At 40.4% G+C, this 22,508-nt stretch overlaps 1 protein-coding gene across 11 annotated transcripts in view; it reads left to right on the forward strand.

Annotated features, from left to right (window-relative positions):
- neo1a (neogenin 1a) overlaps positions 1-19,032 on the forward strand; it is a 137,336-nt gene extending 118,304 nt beyond the window's left edge. For 2 of the 11 annotated variants that reach the window (XM_088296628.1, XM_088296632.1), the window contains exons 13-29: positions 566-710; positions 2,262-2,372; positions 2,459-2,653; positions 3,580-3,675; positions 5,831-6,063; positions 7,934-8,072; positions 8,219-8,326; positions 8,898-9,092; positions 10,412-10,444; positions 10,695-10,763; positions 11,650-11,785; positions 12,163-12,407; positions 13,931-14,023; positions 14,311-14,478; positions 15,999-16,286; positions 16,479-16,615; positions 17,148-19,032. In XM_088296628.1, coding sequence (XP_088152754.1) covers positions 566-710; positions 2,262-2,372; positions 2,459-2,653; positions 3,580-3,675; positions 5,831-6,063; positions 7,934-8,072; positions 8,219-8,326; positions 8,898-9,092; positions 10,412-10,444; positions 10,695-10,763; positions 11,650-11,785; positions 12,163-12,407; positions 13,931-14,023; positions 14,311-14,478; positions 15,999-16,286; positions 16,479-16,615; positions 17,148-17,300 — 2,544 coding nt within the window. In that variant the 3' untranslated portion in view covers positions 17,301-19,032. The other 9 variants (XM_088296631.1, XM_088296638.1, XM_088296630.1 and 6 more) reach the window with 7 other exon arrangements.
- Positions 19,033-22,508: the final 3,476 nt, after the last annotated feature.

A 22,508-nucleotide genomic window follows, 5' to 3' on the forward strand; every position in this document is an offset into this window, starting at 1 on the left:
GGTCCCAGTTTTTGGAGCATATTATAGGCAAATCGAGAATATTCAGAAAAAATAAATAAATAAATAAAAGTCAACATCAGTTTGAACGTTAAGTATCTCGTCTTTGTACAGTATTCTATTGAATATAGGTTGAAAAGGATTTCTAAAGCATTGTGTTCTGTTTACACAACGTTTCTTATGTAAATGATCATTTCTATTGTCCAAATCACATGCACGGACATTGCAGTCAAGTATATTGTCAAAACCCATTTTAAAAATATAGGATAGCTTTCAAGCGCGGGATCCAGTTTGCATTCATGCTTCCTCATGCCTTCCAAAGTCAAACTGGTTTTCCGCGACCGACTTTTGGTTTGGCTCCCATGAGTTGAGAATCCCTGGCATAGACTACTAGTGGTTGATCATCAGTCAAGTGGATTTGTCATGTCTGCATTTTTGTAACATTTGAGGATACTCATCCCGACATGTACACACGCTATCTGAAGTATTACACTCCACGGTGTCCTCTATATTGAGCTGTTTTTTTATGGCCTTTTTGGTTTCATTGACTCTCATTTGCCCTTCACAGAGCATCATGCTTCGGTGGCAGCCGCCGCCCTCTAATTCCCAGAATGGAGAAATCACTGGATACAAGATCCGATACCGTAAAGGATCACGGAGAAGTGAGACAGCGGAGACCACCGGGGGGACCCAGCTTTCCAAGCTCATTGATGGTAACAAACACTGACTGACTGGTTCTGCTAGAGTTCTTTTGGTAATAATTTCACCCTGGTGTTTTATCACATTTATGCTGTATTCTGTTAAATGTCAGCAGCTAAGCACAATCTGTTCCGAGAAACTTGGTTACCATTGTTTAGTTATGAAATTCAGTTTTTCGCTTAGGAAAGATTACAAAAATGGATCCATTCCAGGGTGAAAATGTCACCGTCATAGATCCTTCAATAGCTGTAAAAAAATAAATAAAATAAAATAATAAAATAAAAAAGATCTTTAAATTATGTTTGACATGGTCAACATCCATAGAAGCGTTCAAATAAGTTATGATTCATAAAATGTACTAACCAATGCATAATGTGAAGGTACTTTAAGTCATATCAAAGATGTATCCCTTATTTATTAACATTGTTAATTGTGACACATGTAAAAAGAAGTAAACAACTCTACATCGTGAAAATACTCTACGTAAATTAACACGTGACGTGTGTGGTGATGAGCAAGTTTTAAAGTTTTGAATGGGACTCCAACTTACTTCAAAACAACCCTTGTCTCCATTGGTCTATCTTTTACAATACAATACAACTTTATTTGTATCGCACATTTCATAACAGTTGCAGCTGTAACCCAGCACTTGACACAGAGCAAAACACAAAGTAACAATAATTCAATAACAAAGCTCTTATCATTCAATTGGTTATTGGTTTTGGTGCATGTGGACTTGTATGGCCAAAATGTTGCTTTAAGGTTTTCAGACTGGGGACTGAGTGGCCCAGGCCCTTTTTAATTTATTAGCGCATGAATATAATCTTAACTTGTCTTAGTGGGTATGCATGATACAGTTTCATTCCCCGCGGCTATCACCAAAATCAATCGGTGATTAATATTAGATTTTGGCTCAGCAACTTTCAAGTGGCTTGACCTCCCACTGTGCACGACATCAAAGAGAATATGCACTTAAAAGTTGATTCTATCCTTTCTCAAACATTCTGGAGGCGTGAAACAGAGGCATGTTTGTTGGTTCAAATGCATTAAGGGGGAGCTGTAGCCTCGGAGGCACAGGGTTTGGCAGACTTTAAGAAGCTACCCCAAGGGTGGCCCAGAATAGTCAGGACATGGGGGAAGTACCAACTTCAAGTTGTGCACGTTGAAAGCAAATTGGACAATTTCACAATATTTTTTCCAGATGAATCAAGCAACAAATCATTTGTCAGTCGTCTCTCATGAATACCAATGCCAGCACCCAGTAGTGAAACTAGATCTCAACGGTTCCAAATCCTTTAAGTTTTTTTTTCTCAAATTCCATCAAGCTGTTCCTTTTAAGACACATCTATCTCAAGTGCTGCATATTTGTATCTATCAAAACAGTCGAAACCCATGTGGCGACGTCAGATTTCATCGCCTTGATGTTTTTGAGAAGGGAATAGTACCACGGTTAGGCAGGCTTAGACTTTTTGTCTTTAGATCCTGCAGAGAGGTTTGGTGCATTTGTTTAAAACATATTTGCATTGAAATGCAAGTCAATAAAAGCAACACTTTTTTTGGTGCAGGTCTTGAGCGTGGGACAGAGTATTCCTTCCGGGTGTCTGCCATAACAGTGAACGGCACGGGCCCGGCTACCGACTGGACTACAGCAGAGACATTTGAGAGCGACCTGGATGGTAATATTCAAATGTTTTACTTCTTTCATGCTCACTTACACAGACTCATCTTCCAAAAATGTTTCATTCGGAATTTCCCTTGCCAGAATCACGGGTCCCAGACCAGCCCAGTTCGCTTCATGTCCGTCCATTGGTCAACAGCATCGTGGTGAGCTGGACGCCGCCAGAGAATCAGGACATTGTTGTGCGTGGCTACAGCATTGGCTACGGCATTGGCAGCCCTCATGCTCAGACCATCAAAGTAGATTACAAGCAGCGCTACTACACTATCGAAAACCTCGGTAAGAAAAAGACATTTATGAGAAATTACAAATTATAAGATATTGTTATATTTGTTCTAATGGCAAGGTGTGTGTTTTCAAAGAATTATTGATTTGTTGTCACTGAATTACAGTGACGTGTGTTTAGGTCGGACAGCTCTAGACAGACACGAATATGGTGCCAGTGAAGTCACCAAATCTGCTGCTCGTTTTAAAAAGTTGCAAATTGGTTAGATTTTCTCATACAAAGATGATTAAAGCGCTCCACTGATTTTATTCATAGTGGCAATTTAGATTAATGAGCACTGAACGTCTTCCGCAAGTTGCTAATCACACCAAGCGGGGACAAAAAAAGATTTAAAGGGGAAGTCAAGTCTAGAAATGTCTTAACAATAATATGTTCTATGTGCCCCCACTAGCCTAAACACATCATTCTGATTTATATTGCGATTGTGGAATATGATTTAACAGCAAAATCAACCCATTTTTATCCATCTCTGTGAGCGGCCATTTTGTCACTTCCTGTCGATAGAAAATGACATCCTAGTGACCAAGGGGTCACATAACAATCATTCACATCTCACATAACTCCATTTTCGAGTCATGATTGGTTGAGGACCTAAAATGTGATCAATTCGAACGTTTATGATTGTAAGATCAATATTTGGAATGGTTTATATAATGCTAGTGTCAGTCTGTTGTCTGAGTCTTGTGGTATAAGTCTCTTTGTTTATAAATGTATACTTGAGCTATTTGTGATTGCAAATCGTCTAGGTATGCATATTTGAAGCCTTCATTACAGTCGCAGCAAGAGGAATTATTTTATTCAAATGCTCTCTCTAGCTAATATCGCCATTATGAGTTGAGTCTCTCTAGAGTTTCAGCTTGATTAGATGGCTGCATCAATTTATATTGCTGCACTCCAACTTTTCATCTCTGTTGTTCAGACCCCAGCTCGCACTATGTGATCACACTCAAGGCCTTCAACAATGTGGGTGAGGGGATTCCTGTATACGAGAGCGCCATCACAAGGCCACAGTCAGGTAGGAAGTGCAAATCTACAAAGTATCGCCGAAATACCCGCAAGACTGATTGACGTGTTTATATTGACAGATTTGTTGTTAAAGTAACATCATTGGGTCTACTTATGAAACAACTTGAACATGCAAATACTAGCGACACCCCTGTTTGCTGCGCTGCAGTTTTGACACCACTGTAAACTTCAAGTACAAAAATAACCACAATCAAAGCAAAACATTGTTAAAACCGTGTTGTTGTTTTTTTCATTACTTGATTTGGTCCTCATTAGATTGTAAAAGTGCGTCTAATGTTGTGGCTGGTGTGTGTACTGAAAATGTAAATCATAATCAGGATCAGGCCAAGGAGGACCTCTCTTTGATCAAATGTATGCCTAAAAAAAGGCAGAGGAAGAGAGCTTTATATATATATATATATATATATATATAGCGCATTTCATACACAAGGTAACTCAATATGTGCTTCACATTATTAAAAGTAAAACTTAAAAAAGAATTATAGAATATAAATTTAAGGAAAGGAAACGTAGCTGAGAACAAAATGGTTTGATGGCTATCTATCCACACATTGCACCACTTGCTTCAATGCTCTGTTGTATAGTCATGTATGCTGTCCCTTTGTATTTAAGAGCGTGGCTGCCCTCAGCCATGACAGTAGACTAGCTAATTATAATATCCATCTCAATTAAAGACCGAAACACGACTCCCAATCCAGTGTTCGCCACAAATGATGTGAAACACTTCTAGCGTGGTTCCATAAAAGCACTTTTCACACACACTTTGTGTCAGTATATGACGATAAGTTGCATGGGATCCCTGGGGCGTCCCAGAGGGGGGGTCTGCACCCTCCACTCTTTTAAATCTAGACTCGCAGCTCTCCGCTCAGCCTTGATGGCGCCACTTTGTCTCCTCCGTAGCTCTCTTGCAATAGTGAGAGGGCGGGATGCTCGATGACATGAATCACGTCAGCATGCTTTGAGGGCGGGTGCCAGCCTAAGTGCACACACGCACAAGACTCACTGTGAGGTTCATTGCTCCTCCTCACATCCTCGTAGGCACACACAGTGCTGCACACACCCGGACCCCCTGCGGTGGCTTTGGCAACCCTTCGTCAGATCCAAACGTTTCCTCTCAAAGTAGAACCAAAAACCTTCCACCATCGTCTGCCGCTGCTTCCTCAGGGGCGCGTTCTTTTCCTGCCAGTTTGTTCAAGTCAGGATTAAAAAGACAAGCTGACCTACATAGTACTTATACTTTAGAAACATATAAAAGTGTGGAAAAACTTAGTGAACTTGGGTTGAGAGAGTGTAGGGTGGAGCATGCTTTCGAACCCTATGACTAAACTTTAGTAAAAAGCAAGTAATGTTGCAAAAGAGGAAAAGCCATCCTCTTCATTTTTGCAATCCATTCAGAAATAATGGGGACTCATTTTTCCCAGTGTCGGGTAAAAGAAAGAAGAAAAAAAACGCAGCTTCTGCATTTCACTCAAAAGCCGCAATATAACCGCATGAATGCTTGGGTCTTCATCATGCACCGCAGTACAAAGAGCTTGGAACAGCGAATGGAGTCATGCAGGGCGAGGACCAACAAGTGGTTGAAGAGAGTCATCGCGGATGACTGAACAAAGCTTATTCTTTTATCACTTAATGGAGTGAAGATCCTGAAGAAGTCAAGCACATACTCGAGGGAGGGGGGCACCCTGACTTCAAAGCAATTTGTGGCTGTTTTGCTTTAAAAAGATGAAACATTTCTAACGATGCTTCCAAAGTGCATTTGAATGGAAGTATGTAAAATAATTCTCTGGAGCTTCTCTTCCTTTCCCTCACAGTAGTACTAGTATTGACACCACACAGCAACTTTTAAAAGTCTGTAGATTTGACTGATTTTTAGAGGTCAGTGTCTGTTTTTCTAATAGAATCTTTTCTCTTTCTCTTCACCCTTCCCAATCCCATGTTTGTTGTGCTTATTTTTGGTTTCATCTTTCACCCTTCCATTCTTCCTTGTAACTCAATAACCTTATTTTCCCGGCTGTCCGTCCTACCCTGCATCCCGTCTGGACTCCTGCCTGATTGTGCCATGACCATGCCATGCATTTCTTTGTGTTTTAATTTGCTCATTTTAATTTGTGCGCTTGCATGCGGGTTTCCTGCCTAACGGGCAGACCCCATAGACCCTGATGTTGATCTGTACGAACTCTTCCATGCTCCATACACCCCAGTTCCAGATCCCACCCCCATGATGCCACCTGTGGGTGTTCAGGCCTCCGTGCTGAGCCACGACACCATCAAAGTCACCTGGGCGGACAACTCGCTGCCCAAGAACCAAAAGATCACAGATAACCGCTACTACACAGTGCGCTGGAAGACCAACATCCCTGCCAACACTAAAATGAAGGTAAGAATCTTGAGTTGTTCACTTGTATATATACTTTGTCAGTCAATATTGTTGAACGCAAGCCTAACGCCATTACTAGCTTTGATTCTTCAAAGACAGCCTTTTTGATAGAAACTATCAGTAGGATGACACAAAGATTATTTCCATTATACTTTGTAGAGTGGTGAAATGGAAGATCGCATTGAGGTGGAATTTATGTTCTTTTTTTAAGTCGCTTGGCAAAAGTCACCTGCGTTTTCCATCTGGCACGTATGCACACTAAAATAGTTTTTATAAGAGAAGTTATCGACAAAACACAACAATTTAGTCTCAATAAATTTGACAAACATATACCCATTAACAACAAATTTTCTCCAACTGCAAAAAGTGGTCCAAACATGTGCAAAGTAAAAAAAAAAAAGTGTTTGCTTGCACCAGCAGAAGGTGAAGATGCGAACGATCGCGATTGTGTTGCCACCAAAACAACTTCTCAAGCAATCTCCACATCGTCAGCTAAGCCTGATCAATATCTTAACATATGAAAGCTACAGCCACAAAAATAACTTCAAGATAAATGGAAGAGTAAGCTTTTTTTTTCCCAAGCAATACTGTCCTCATACATATCTTGTGCAGTAAAATAATCAACACCAACAAATTGTCAGCTGCATGTATATGCACCACAGCCCGTGGTTACTTTTGTGTGGTTTGCACACTGCGACAGTGATTAAACGGCTCCACAGGCTTCATTATGTTTCTATCCAATTAAATTAATCCAATATATTTACACGTCTATTAACGAGGCTTTTGAAAAAAAGTCAAATACTTCATGTGTGAGAAGCGCTTCTACATTCTGCCTTCTTTTTCCCCTATTTCACCATCTGCTATTGAACTGCCCCCAACTTGAGAACAATATTAATCTTAAAAATAGGCATTCAGATTTGATCGACTGTTAAAAAAAAAAGGGAGGAGACCTCCATGTTATGTACTAAACATGATAGTAAAACAAAAAATCATTTTGGCTTCTGTGTAGTGACAAATTTCCTTTGATTTCAATTATGGTCAAAGTGAACATCGGCCTCTTTCTAATAGATTTGTGCTAAATTTTCCAAGTAGTTGTGGAGTCAATTGTAGTTTCTCTTCACTTAAGTTGAATCACACACTTGCATAGTCACATGACTTGACTTTTGAACCTCCTCTAAGTCCACACTCAGTCCTTCCTCAAGAATCTTGGTTGGCTTTGTGTTGCACATACTCACTTGCAAGAGCACCACCTGGTAGTAGTGGTTAAACGCAGCAAATTTTCGCATTCAGTAAAGCAGGATGAGGAACTTCCCAAAAAGTTCAGGTCATTGGGAGAGCCCTGTAGCATGAGAGTGGGAAAAGGGCACCTATAGAATTAAATGTTTACAATGTCTTTTGTTTTGGATGAGATGTCTTCAAGTGCTACCAAAGATTACCATGTCCAATGTTTGGTCTGAGTTCATATTCACATGCATACATTATGTCATATAACATATACAATGGAACCTCGCATAGTCACGGTTTGGCACCTGTTGATTTAACTTTTCATAAATTTAATTTAGGTATTTTTTTTTTTTTGTTGTTGTAGGGCAAACCCTATTTTTCCTTCATTCATTAGAATCATTATTGTCAAAACAGACAGACACTCCAGCCCGATTTCTAAAACTTCTGAATTGACTTAATATATTTGTGGGCAAAAACTCAAATGTCTCCTTAATTAGCATGCACATCACCTGTGTCCTTTTAGGATCCAAGTTGTCTTAATTAAAACTTACTATAAAATCCCACATGCCCTATGCATAATAACCTTACCTTTGTGTTTCGAAGACATCTGTCAGTTAAACACTATGTCTTGTTTTCCTGCCTACAGATTGCCAACACCACCAGCCTGAGCCACATGGTGACAGGACTGAAGCCCAACACGTTGTACGAGTTCTCCGTTATGGTGACCAAAGGCCGACGCACCAGCACGTGGAGCATGACAGCCCAGGGAACCACATTTGAAACCAGTATGACCACTGAAAACATGCATCAAACACATAACACATACAACAACAACAACACACAAACCTCTCACTCATGTGAAATATTTGATATTTGGATAATATTTCTTTTTTTTACTGTGGTGAATGCCCTCTGTCATTTCACCCCCTAGTCCCAAGCTCCTCCCCCAAAGATGTGACTGTGGTAAGCAAAGAGAACAAACCTCGCACCATCATCATCAACTGGCAGCCTCCCTCTGAGGCAAACGGAAAGATCACAGGTCAGTCTCAAAATATTTACACGGTCTGATTCAATTTTTCCCCACACTCTGTAAGTGAAATGTTCCAGTCGTCAAATGCAAATTTTAATCAGCAAAGGCTTTATGTGTGCCTAAAAATGTCTATGATGCTGATTTTAAAAGCAAATGTCTGGCTTTTTTCAGGTTTTTGATGAATTTATATTTTTTGTTTTTAAGTTTGAGTAAAAGCTTGCAAAATATGATTTTACCATGCCTTATGAATTATAACTATAAGGTTTCCGTAAAAAAATCCACTTATGCTGAACCTAACCCTCAAGTCATAAATAGTACAAAATATAATATGACATATTATTGTTGTTGTATTATAATTATGAAAATCTCATGTGTTAGAGAAAAAACAAGGGCAGATTCTGAATCAGTACGACAAATTAATCTTGAAAAGTTTCCCTGGAGCTCTGATTTAAAAAAATTGGTAAAAATTTGTTGGCCAAATTTTACTTGTGTATATCTGAATGCAGCCGGCCTGAAGTCTTCCACATGAAAAGTAGTATTGCCATTAAAGTCATCGACCTCTCTGCATCCCCTTTTCTAGGTTACATCATCTACTACAGCACAGATGTCAATGCTGAGGACCACGACTGGGTTGTTGAACCCGTGGTGGGCAACCGCCTGACTCACCAGATCCAGGACCTTACTCTCGACACCACATACTACTTCAAGATCGAGGCTCGAAACTCAAAGGGCATGGGCCCAACATCTGAGGCTGTACAGTTTAGGACCCCAAAGAGTGAGTTTCCCTTAAATAACATGGCGAGTAAATATGAGGTGTAATTCAACGCACGCGTTGATTGGGTGCTCAACTGGACACAAAGAACTCATTTGAATTTAAGTGTGGAGCCTTAACGCCAAGTGCTACGAGTTGACTTTTTTAAGCTGATTTTATGTTACATGTGGATGCATTGTTTATGCCTTGCCATATATGGAGATGAGTAAATCGAACATTAATGTGCTGTAACATTAGTTTCTTAGTATAGTAGTAAACATGTAAAATTCATACCTTTCTGTCAGTTCTGACCCGTGAGTTTATAGTTTGAAACTAAGAAGCTTCAGAGACAATGTTTTGTTTGTTTTTTTTATTTTTATTTTTTATAATTCCAGTGGAGTAGAAACATTTCCGTTGATTTCCCCCCACCCCCAAGCCTTTACACTGGGGATAGACTAATTATCGGCCGGGCCGATTACCGGGGCAAGCATTCTGCATTTTGCTTTGCATAAGTAGCTGTATCTGGGATGCCAGATATCAACATTGGCCTTTTTTTTTTTTTCTGTTGGGTGATAATAAATCAATTTAAACCGTGTTAACTTCAGCTCACTATAGTTATATGTTCAATTAACTTTAGAAGAGATGCTGCTGACCCTGGGAACTAGTTGCACCTTTTGTTTTTGTTTGAAATTAATTCAAAGAAAAGAATTTTAGCAGTTCTATTATTTTGAAATTTGGGAGAACTTCATTTACTGCAGAAAACTATCGGGAGCTAGTCTTTAAGTTCTTATCTTTTAACTATTTAAGACATGCTGATGACCCTGGGACCTCCCTGAACCTTTTGTTAGTATTGTACAACTAAGATGTATGTTGTGTCAAATACTGCATACGCTGCATGAGCTGACAGACTTTCAACAAAGTTAGGAGTTGTAGGTTTTTGTTTGTTGTTTTTTTTTGTTTTGGAAGCCAATATGTCCCTTTTACTGCCTCAGTCTCCTTGACTACTACTATTGGCGCTGAAAATACATATTAGTCTTTCTCTACTCACCACTCTTGGTTACTCTTGACCAGAGTAACAATAGTTGAGGTGCAGACCTCACTGTTGGGTTGTGCGCATTTTCATTGAACGTCTTGTCAAGTTTTGTGCTACATTTTTTTTCGACTAGACTGCTGAAGTGTACTTCTTTTTTTGGGGGGGGTGCTTTACTGGACTCAATATCAAATTTTACTGCCTCCGCCTCCTCTCAGATTTCATCTCATGCTCTGTTTCCTTCTCACGTGCCGCACTTTTTAGCTAATATGCTTTTTTTCTTTTCTTTTTCTCCCTCTCTGTGCTTGTTAAGCCGAGTCCTCTGACAAAATGGCTAATGACCAAGGTAAACTCCCCTCACACTTCATCCTTGTGTGCACGCTGCTGACTCTGCTCCTTTTACCAAAGATTTCCAACTTTTGCGCTGGTTGAACGCTTTGGCTTTTGCTAGTAGCATATTTTAAATCACAATACAGACCATTGTCGTTCAAGAGGAAGTATGATATGGCAGGCTCTGAAGCCATTCATAAATTTAGAGACTTTGTGTAGAAGGCATTTTCCCTCCTCATAAAGCCACTTTTTGTGTCCACTGACAGCCTCAAATCTTCCATCGAAACCTGGACCTCCAGGCAACCAACTTCCCCTTGATCCTGGATCAGCAGTTGGTAAGATTTTCCACATGTTCAGCTGTACCAATGCAAATTATATGTTCAGTTTATACTAATGGAGTGGAAACTGAAGATATTTTATTTGTGGTCATATTTTGGAATGGCCATTGTAGATTTGTTGATCACTCAGAATTGGGTCAAACGTGCAGATTCATTTGTGTTGACTCTTTCGGGGCCTGTAAAAATTGATTGCTTTGGGCCCCTACCACTTCAAAGCCACACATTTAAAATACTATTTTGCTTGGGCCACTGGAATCACTTTTTGCCATCTTAGTCTCATCTCTTTTGCCCATTGCTACATCCATGCGAGGGTAACTCCTACGGGCAGCAGATCACAGTATAATAACAATAAATGCCTAACCATTGTCATGTTAGAGCACGGCAGTTATATTTATATAGCACATTTCATAGAACATGTAACTCAGTTTTCTTCACCCAACCAAAAGCACAAAATTATTTAGCTGGCAAACAAACAACTAAAAACATTCAAAGTCACCGTAGAGAGACCAAAAGCATCTTACTAAGAGTTATTAAAAAGAAAAAAATACATTGACTTCATTAAAGCAAAGTAAAGGAACACAATTATTGACAGTGAAATGGATTTATTATTCTAAAAAGACCTTAATCACAGTTATGGTAAAAAAAAGAGTAGTTCTTAACCTGTGTTTAAAAGCAATTTACGCTTGGGCCTGACGTCACCTCCGTTAGCATCTTAATTTATTTGCATGCAGCAAAACAACTAAATGCTAAATGCCGAGTCTGTAGACCTCAGAACACTACTGAGTTTTTTTCAATTAGCATTTCTTTCATGTATTCGGGACCCGGGATGTGTACTGCATTTACGGTTGCCATGATTAGTGATAAATGTTGTTTTTTTTTCAAGGCAAATCCGGGATGGGAAACAGCGAAAATCACATCCTGGTCATCGTCATCATCGTCTCAGTGGGAGCGTTCACCATCATCGTAGTGGTTGTGGGAGCCTTCCTCTGCACACGGCGCACCACATCACACCAGAAAAAGTAGGCAAATGCCTTTTTTTTTTTTTTCCCACAAACCCTTAAATCTTTGAAGTATGAGTTCACTGCTTTTCTCGACTGATGTATAGCTCAGCCTCTTACCAATTGTAGTCCCTGTGAGGCCACAAGGATTGGATTTACAGAAGGTCTGCTCCTCCTATCAAGGTTTTCAGTCGGTCGGAATTCTCAACCAATCATTGTAAAAAAAAAAAAAAAACTAAAAAAAAAGATGTCTAATGTAGCCGATGTCATGGTTGTTTATGATCATATCATCACACACTTTTGGACTATTTTCTGCTATTTGTAACATTCAAGTGATCAGATTACACGGGCCAGACTGAGGTCATTTTCTCCATTAACCCTGCCTTGATGTCACACAGGAAGCGGGCAGCCTCCAAGTCTTCTAACGGTTCGCACAAATACAAGGGCAACTCCAAGGACCTGAAACCGCCTGATCTTTGGATCCATCATGAGCGGCTGGAGCTCAAACCAATGGACAAGTCACCAGAGCCAAACCCGGTCATGACCGAAACACCCATCCCCCGCACCTCTCAAGACATTACTCCAGCTGACAGCGGCATGGACAGCAACCCCCACCTGCAGCAGCGGCGAAACTCCTACCGTGGTTAGTCTGTGGGGAGAATAACAGTTAACTGAATTTTATGGGAACATGTTGTGACTCACGCTTTTGAGTCAGACATTAGCTGCTGGGTTTTCGCTTGGAGATGTGCTCCACTATTGTTTACATGCCAGGGGTTTTTTAAACTTTTTAAAGAGACCGAAGGTTTCAGTTGTTTGTATGGTACTAGCATACTTAAAAAGAAAAAAAGGACAGTGAGCCACTGACCGATTCCAAATCCACCAGCGACCATCTAATTATTTCTTTATGAAGAATGGGCGGAAATCTGAAAAAGAAATGGCGGAAAAAATCGTAAAATAAGGGTGGGGGCAGTGCCCCCGCGGCCCCCCTCTAGCTCTGCTTGTTCATTTTTGCTTGTTCTCGAAATGGGAGTTGTTTGAGAGTTTACTGCAAAGACTCCCACTCGAACTGTACTTCATAAAAGATGAGAATTAATTGCGGGTTTAAACAAAAAAATGTTTCCCCAAACTATATAATTTCATCAATTGAAAGTCTGTTAGCTTTATGCCAACATGTCGAAACCCATAGGCTCGTAAATAAAAATCTTCCAACAAGTGCTACTTTAACACACACAGAGCAGCAACACTTAAAAACAGCATTCTGCAATGCTCACAGCCATATATTTTCCCTCCTCCATGGGAGCAACAAATATTAAAATGGCAATTTGTGCTTATTGTAGTACCGCATAGTGTCGTTCTCTTCTAGCTGTTAATTTCACCGCATCTCTTCCAGTAGACCTCAGTGCTGCCGTCCATGTGACACAACGTAGTTGCACACTGAAGGTGCGCAACTATCAGTAGTATCTAGTAGTACATAAAAAACCCATGAAGCGCATTGCTTCAAATCCTCAATACGGCCCGGGTCCAAACAATGAACCGTGATGTAATCGATGTTCAGGATACAAATTTCCACTCTCGTTTTGCTGGTTTTGCAGTACATGCTACCTACATGACTCTAATCACTTGTGTAAGCCAGGTATAATTTCCTATCCGGTCAGCCGGTGTTTCCGGTCATTCGTCGAGCAGATTTGCAATTGTTAGCTTCTGGAGATTGCAGTTATTTCCTCGCAACTAAAATGTGTCTCATTTCTGTGGTCAAAAACTACTGGGAAGAAAATGCAGCAGCTCCTCCTCCATTGTTGTTGTTTCTCAGTGTGTCTAGTTCCAGCTCATGTTTTTTTTAATTAGGGCCTGGTTTACACAGTTTCACAGCAATATTCTGGAGGTCTGCACTCACTGTGTTTTAATGCGTCTCTTGATCGCCTTGCCATTTATATGCATGCTTTTCATACACGTCATGTTTGCAGAGTCACTGCTTCACTTTCTTGCATCAAAAGCGTTGAGTTAATCAAATGACCATCAAATGCAATATCTTTTTACAACAAGGTAAAAAAATATTTTAAAAAAATATATACTTGAAAGGTCCCATGGTTAAAAAAATGGCTTGATCTCCAAAAAGGGCAGAGTAGCAGCTCTTTCTGATGGGCTGGTTTCCGCCATACTTTTTAGGCCATGAAACAGAGGACAGCATGTCGACCCTTGCAGGCCGGCGGGGGATGAGGCCTAAAATGATGATGCCTTTTGATGCACAGCCACCTCAGCGTAAGTGTGTGTGACTAGGTGTGTCTGAATGTGTTTTCATAAGCGAGCTTGTCATTGTTTTCAGCTAGTGAGCTGTTTCTTTGAAACCTCATCTGAGAAAATGCACAAATGGGAGCACAACAGATGTCTGACATCTTGTGCTGTGATTAATTTACCGTTGATGATTTTGTTCTTGACGGAGTATGAAAGCGTGTGAGTATGTTTGTGTGTGAGAGCAGCAATGCATCCACATCCTTCATCTGCAGCCTTCTCTCATGATAAACCTCCATGTCCATTTGAATCCACAGCTGTAATTAGCGCTCATCCCATCCATTCCCTCGATAACCATCAGCATCATTATCACATGGGCAGCCTGGCGTCGCCCACGCGCAGCTACCTCTACCACCAAGGCAGCGGGCACCCCCGCTCGCATGCCTGCAGCCCCATCTCCCATCTAGACAGGGTGGACTCCACAGGTGAGACACTGCCCCATGCTGGTCAGTGAAGGAATTGCAAAAGATGACAAAACTGTCACGTTCATTCACTCGTTTTACACGAAAACGGGGATGCCCAAGTCAGGTCCTCGATAGCTCCTATTGAGCCTTTTTTGTGTCACTCTCGTCCACCACACTTGAGTCAAATATTCAGGATCATTATCATGCTTGATCATTTGAATCAGATGTGTTGGACGAGGGAAACGTCGTAAACAGGCTGAATGGTGCGATCAAGGACTGGACTTGGGCAAACCTGCTCTAAAGCATGTTTCCACCTTCATACGCTTTTCTTCTACAATTCCATTGTTCACTACTTCACCTGTGTTAGCCATTTCTAGAACAAACATAATTCAGTGAAGTCTGCTATCAAAGTTGCAATTAAATGTGCTTAGACTTGTAGCCACCATCTGCTGCTGCACGACATGAGTGGTTTTTAGAGTGGAGATGATTTGGACCAAGGGAAGTGACAGTAGTGGGGAACAACATATGGCCAGATTTGAACAGCCAGATGTGCCTTTTTGTTGCTGCTGCTTTTTTTGTAAAGCTTTTTTTTAACCAGAAAAAAAATAATGTGGCAAATCATTGAAAGTAGAACACGTGAAATCCATGTCATCAGTTGTTCGGTACAAAGTTGCTTCTTTGTAAATGCTAATTTGCTTTTTGACTAATCTAATTTGCTGACTGCAACGCCGCCCTATGAAATTCTTATGATGTAATTTGTAGAAGATATGGCAGAGGACAGAATCAAAAAGTATACTTCTGGGTTGAGGGGAAAACAAGTTATGCGAAACGGCACACTGTCTATGACAACTTCAGCACTTCTCACAAAAAGGACACATTTGACTCTCAGGTGAAATTTCAGAATGAATCTAAAATGCCCGACAACCTATGAGTAAAAAGTTTACTTCTGAATTTTACCGTAAACTTCGTCTAGCTTATCTTTATCAAGATTTGAATAAGATGCACGTGTCTAACTGTTCAATGTTTCAATACATTTTGCACAACATGCTTTTCTCCATCATGATTCTGAACATCAAAATTCGGCTTTTGATCCATGAAAACCCCAATACATTTCCAAGGAGGAAGAGTTCTATTGGTCTGTGTGACGCAAGCCGTCTCCCTGTTTCTCTGGTTAAAAAGGTTTAAAAAATAAAAGAACAAAAAACTTGCTTGGTGTCATCAGCGACAAAGCAAAATGTTATCGTTATATATATCTTGTCACAATCAAAATGTATTATTTTACATTTAAAGTAAATAATTGTCACCAGTGTCTTATAACATTGAACTTTCAAGTTTCGTTTCATTTGAAGTTTTAGTGTGCTATCTTTCAATAATGTAACTTTTTCTTGTAAGTTAATTTTTTTTTTTTAATGAGCAATGAGTCCCCAGGACCTGACTTTGTACACGCTTGAACATGTTTAGATTATGAACGATGATGTGATTAAAAAACTGCTTTCTCATTGGTGTGTCCTCTCTCTCCACCTTCTTCATCTCTCCCCCAGAGTCGGTGAGGAATACACCGTGTTCGGAGCCTCTTCCGCCGGCGGCCTCGTCTTCGCAGGCCTCCTGCCCCTCTGAGATCCTGGCGGACCCCGAGGGTAGCTACCACGGCTCCACCACCACAGAGGAGGAGTCCTGCTACACCAGCAACCTGCCGCCACTGCGCTCGGCCCACCCGCACGCCCACGCTCATCCTCTGAAGAGCTTCGCCGTGCCTGCCATCCCAGCTGCGAGTCACCCTTGCTTTGAGTCTCCTGCGCTGCCCAGCTCTCCTCTGCTAGCTCAGACTGGTGAGCAAGACCTGCTGACATTCTCAGTCTTTTCTCACGCAAACGCCATACTAGCTGGATGAAACGAGATTCAAACCCAGCAGCTCAGAACTTGGAGGCAGACGGATTAACCAATAGGTTACCAGGATGTTTGACGCCAAGTTGATCACGTCGCTCATAATTTCTCCGCTTTGATGTCTTCACCTGATTCAGGGCCTCCCACACACCCCCATGTGGTTAAAACAGCCTCCATTGGGACTTTAGGAAGGACTCGAACGCCAATGATGGTCAACATGCCCAACGCCCCCGACGTGCCAGAGACCAGCAAGATGCTGGAAGATGTAGATAGCGTGAGTATTGCGGCCTGCGCTGGCTGCCTGTAACACAGCAAACAGGGCTTGTGCTGCTCAATACTGAATTGTTTTAAGTGACCAAACGCAGATGTGCTACAAATGTAACTTTCACACTTTCCTTCCAAATCCATGTCAGGTTTTCTTTGGGCACTGGATTGTAATACTATTGTACTTTGATTTTAACCACATTTTCTGTTTCCTCTTTCTCTCTTTATTCTTCTTTAACTTCATTCTCACGCTCTGTTGGCTGTACTTATGACTCAATTTACTTTTTTTCATGGCTGATTATTAAAAAAAACACTATTGGAATGTTTTTTTTTTTTTTTTTTTTTTGCTTCTTTGCTTCTGCTGGTTTGCTTTGCTTTTCATCTGCTCTCCCTTTCTGGTCATGTTAACTTCCCACGCTTCAGTCCCATTGACCCATCATCCCCCAGCTCGCCTCACCCCACCCATGTCCTCTGTGAAAGGTCCCTGACTGACCCTCTCCTCCTCTCCTCTTTTCCGCCCCTCCCCTCCTCCCTTCCTCCAGGTGCTTGCCTCCCTGCCCCCCTGCCCCTCCCCCGCCCCTCGCAGTAACCCTGTTCCTCTCCCTCAGAGCTACGAACCAGACGAGCTGACCGAGGAGATGGCCCACTTGGAGGGCCTCATGAAGGACCTCAACGCCATCACCACAGCACCATGAGCAGCCACACACAAATGCACACACACACGACACTCTATTCAGATAAACCGTTCGCACACAAAAGTAAAAAAACAGAAACCTTTGGGAGCAAGAGGCCCATGGACACAAAATTACTTCTGTGCCCCCCAACCCCACTTCATCCTACAAAAAAAAAAAAAAAAACACCTTGGAACATTTTTTTGGCTCACCTTTCTCACTCTCAGGAAGGAGATGGCCATTGGTGGGAAACAAAGTGAGACGCTTCATGTTTTTATGAAGAACCATTTTCGGAGACAATGAACTCAAATGATTGTGATATTACTTCCGCAGCAAAAATACAAACATAGTTTTGTTTGTTTGTTCGGTGCCACATGACAATGCACGTCTATGTCAAACATCCAACATGATGCTGGTATTGATGTTGGTCCACGCCGTCTCTGTGTTTCTTTTGTGCATTTTGTGTAGCTATTGGGCCGTTTCAGTGACGTGAACATTGGACATCCGCCTTCTTTACAAGCCAACATTATTCCGACATAGTCAAATATGGTTGTATCCCCTTGTACCATGATTTTGTATTGTTTTCTACCTTGTTGTATTCTTTATTTTTTACATACATATCCTTATAAACATGTACATATGTTGTTTTTATTTTTGAACAGCCTCATTATTTCATGCCGGACAAAAGTGTCACAAAGGACTTCTAACATTTTGCAAGTTTTCTTTCCAGCGGGGTCTCCCTTCTAAAAGCCTTACCACCAAGTTTGCAGATTGGAAGGAAAAGGTGACTTGGACTCAGGGTGCTGCCCCCACAAACCCTCTCCCTTCCTGGCACACACCCTTACATTGCAATCAAACAATCACCTACAACAGACCAGTTGTCTTTTCTACAAAAACGAATGTGTGTGTGAGTGTGTGTGTTGTGAAGTTTACACTACTTCCTGGTGCCCCTAAAGTGCAACATTGTGGTTCTATTACATGTCATAGACATGTTGGCCTTTAGAATGGGATGCCCACTGAGTTTATGCGCATCATAATTTTTGTATGAAGAAAAAAAAAAATCTATTCACAAACCTGATGTCAAGTCTACTTTCCCCATCATCCTGTTACCCAAAGAAATTTATGGTAGTCATTTGCAATCTCAACTTTTGTGATGTTTCTCACAAATACCCATCATCATGAATGTCATTATTATTGTAAGAGATTTTAATGGATCCTTTTTTTTTTTTTTTTTCATTATTTTGGAGGGGATGTATGATTGAAAACAAAACAAAGAGGGAAGTTAGAAGAAAAAAAAGAAAAAAAGGCCGGACTCCATTTGGGAAATAATCTATTGAGTTGTTAACAGTTGAACCTGTATTGCACTTTTTCACAGTTTTTGGAAAGTAAATTTCTTACATATCTTGTGTTTTGAATATCAAATGCTGTTTGTGTAATGTAGTGTACTATAGGTAAAGCAGCAGGCAGCTGGTCTTGTTTTTGTTCATTTTTTGTTTGTTTTTTTCCCCGTTCCAGAGATGCTATGAATTTGAGAGGCCGGCCGAGTGTTGACTCTGCAGTTCATGATGAGGAATTATGTTTTTGCTTGTTTGTGTACAGAGCTTTCTTTGCATTCTGTAGGAAAACGAAAATCAATGGCTTTTTAGGAAAACGTTGAAAAAGATGTCTGGGGGGAAAAAAGGTGTTTGTTTTTGTTTTTTTTTTATTGGTGTATACAACCTATTATGAATACTAACAAAATAAACATTTCACGTTGTTTTATTTCATCACAAATATCCAAGAAGACAAAGCAGGAAACAACTTGAGTTATTGTATCACTGGCCACACCATTAGGGATACCTTCCCAAATCTGAACAAAAAAAAACATGGATATTAATCATTTATAAAACATTCTCTGAAAAAGATTTCATGAATGACTTAAAAAAAGAAAGGTAAAATGACAAAATGTTGTGGAATCCTCCCATGCAGAGGTTGCATTATTCACCTTTATGAAATTACGAATATTTGTTCATAAAGATGGTCCAATTACAAAATTGTCTGTTCTCGAATTTTAATCTCACTGGATGGATAATAAATTGCGATGCTGCATGATACAGAAAGATTTACTGAACAAGTCTGTTTCTGTGTCAATGCAGAGCCTTGACAACCTTATAGTGAAACTTAAGTCACAAAAATGAACAGACAAAAGGAAAAAAAACTAAATTACCAATTGTAAAAGCAATTAGGGGGGTTATGGAGAACATGTATAGCAGTTATTGGAATGGATAAAGTAAATAAAATATTGGGATTTGGACAGTGAATACATAACTAAACAATTGCAACTGATTCCACCATTTAAAAAAAAAAACGGATAAGGATTACAGCTTTGCATTCAAAATGAGCAACATGGGTGACCTTGAAAAACTGATTCTCACATTCAATGTGATTAACCCTGTGATGAAGTCATTTTTCCCACAAATCAAATTATGTTTCCATGAATGTGTTTTTCCACAGTTATGGAAGACAAAGGTAATTCTAATACCCCCAAAACAAATAAAGAGCAGTTTCAGGACCAAAGAGCAGACCCATTAGTAGTCTACCCATTTCAGAACTCCTGAAGTGGTGCAAGTGCAACTATATTTTTAATCTGCTGGTTCTCGCGCATGTGTGATAAATTTGCTGATTAATTTGATTTATTAATCCTTGATTTTTTTTTTTTTTTTGCGGACCGACTTCTCCACACATTCGCCCAGATATTAAGTGGAAATGGGAATATTCACAAGTCAATTTGAGATTCATGTGATCCCCTAAATTTTATATTAAAGGCCCCTGTGCTCCTATTAAAAAAATATATATGTTAGTCTAAAGCCTTTTGGTTTAAATCTTCGAGGGGATATCAATTAACCCAATTCAGCAGTATTTCAAAGAGAGCAGCATCAACGCTGATCTCCAACATGCATATGAGGATGGATTTTGCACATGTATTGCTCTCAAAAATCTTTACTGATGACTGGTTAAAACATCTTGACAGGAAATGATTTGTAGGCACTGTACTGTTAAAGTCGAGTGCCGCTTTCGGTATTATTGATCATGATTTCCTGGCCTACACGTTGAAAAATACAGCAGTAAACCTTATGCGAAGCTATCCGTCAAAAAAATACAATGTTTAATGGTTGCCTTGAACCTCTCCTTTCTTCCATCTTAGTCAACGTCAATGTATTAAAATAATGCAGTTATAACAATCTATGCAGGTCTCTGCAGAAAGTTTTGGGGCTGGTAACGGCTTGTTTCAAGATGTACGACTATTAGAGCTTTCGAACTGCGCAGGGGGGGGCGATACTGACTGAATAAAGTTCAGTCTGTCTCTTATAACTGGTTCTTTTAGACCGTTTTTTATGTAGTTTATTTGCCTACCTTACAATATGTTTCAGCAGAAGTCTTTCGGCTTCTTCAGAGTGTCACATGATGGTTGTGACTCGTCCTTATCAGTTGATGTTCAATGAAGACATGAGGATAACACAGGTAGGACATTTGTGGTCATATATTTCCTTTCAGTTCATTTGCTTTTAACGAATATCCACTGAAGTCTTCACAAATAAAGATACATTCATTATCGATACCACTTCTCCTCACTGGGGTCGCGGGGGCGTGCTGGAGCCAATCCCAGCTGTCTTTGGGCAGCAGGCGGGGTACACCCTGAACTGGTTGCCAGCCAATCGCAGGGCACACGTAGATGACCAACCATCCTCGCTCACACTCATACCTAGGGTCAATTTAGAGTGTCCTTTCAACCTGCCATGCATATTTTTGGAATGTGGGAGGAAACCCATGCAAGGCACGGGGAGAACATGCAAACTCCACACTGGAATGCCAGACTGGAATTGAACCCACGACCTCTGCACTGTGAGGCCATTGTGATAAACAGTCACCCCTGTGCAGCCAAATAAATATCATTTCCATGTAATTCATTTGTTCATACATACAGTAGCCTACCGTTTCATTAATTATATTGACACAGGAACCTGTTTTTTTTCTACAGACAGCTTGCAATTAGGTTTCTAGAATTATCCGTTGGAATTTCTACAGTTACACAATCCATCACATTCGCAATTGTCTTTTCTCGATTATTCATTTATAAACCATTAAAACTAGAGATGTGTCCTCTGTGTCGAGACTCCGATGCGTGTACCGAGTAAACTGGGAGCGAGTATTTGAAGCGCGCACCTAGAAAACCCTCGAGTGACGTAGGTGATGACGCACGAAGCCTCGAAACCGGCCGTACCACGTGACCGGCTCAAGAAGCGCAGTTTCGGATTTAAGCAGCAACGAAACGTCATGGAGGTTTCCCGGTTTGTGAGGATTTGGGTACGTTTTGTGAAAGTTTGTAATTCGCTTGTCGATTAATATCAACTAATCACTATTGTGGAGACATTCAGGATGAAAAAGAGTTTCCCCTGTCTGGGAACACTTTAATGAGCCTATTACTACAAAAAACGGAATGAAAAAAATACATCAGAATCAAATTATATTTTAATGGGATTATTTGTTTCAATAAAGATATGGGATACAACAACATATAACCATTCGTAATCAGTTAAAGCAATGATTGCGTCAGATGATTTAGTCACATCCGTTTAATACGTAAAACGGTCAACAAATCATAATATGTATTATAAAGCAGCTCACGTATATAACATATACCCGTAACTTTAAAATCACTGTGGAAAAAACACTATAGGTGTAGTGAATGGAAATTAGCTAATTTGAAATTAATCACTATGTCTGTTTTGTAGGTTCATTTGGATTTGCAACTAGTCACACCTGGTTCAATATAATCCAGCGCTCACCCGTTTTAATCGCAGACTGTCAAATTACGACAACGAATCAACGTTAAAACTGTTGTCCAATGAAATAGTGGTGTTTCAGTGGTATAGGTCTTTGTTTGGCATTCACAGAGGGGCGAGTTCGATTCTCACAGAAGCTACTGTATTATAATCGGTGTTTGTTTTCCCAACACAAGTTTGATTCAATGTTTAATTGTATAATTATTACATGGAGTGATGTGGTTAATGCTGTGGTTCACATGGTCCTCCACGATTCCCTGCCCTTCTATATTGTAGAGGACAGGGCGTTCAGTAAACTATTTGCTGCTTTGAACCCTACCTATATTCTCACTACCAGACAGGTATGCATGGGTGGATATGAAAACCAAAACAGACTGAGACGCAGTTGCAAAAAAACTTTGTTGAATAA

This window comes from Idiotropiscis lumnitzeri, chromosome 5, assembly GCF_059441095.1.
Source record: "Idiotropiscis lumnitzeri isolate Australia: NSW breed Sydney's pygmy pipehorse chromosome 5, RoL_Ilum_1.0, whole genome shotgun sequence".
In the NCBI taxonomy this organism is placed as follows: domain Eukaryota; kingdom Metazoa; phylum Chordata; class Actinopteri; order Syngnathiformes; family Syngnathidae; genus Idiotropiscis; species Idiotropiscis lumnitzeri.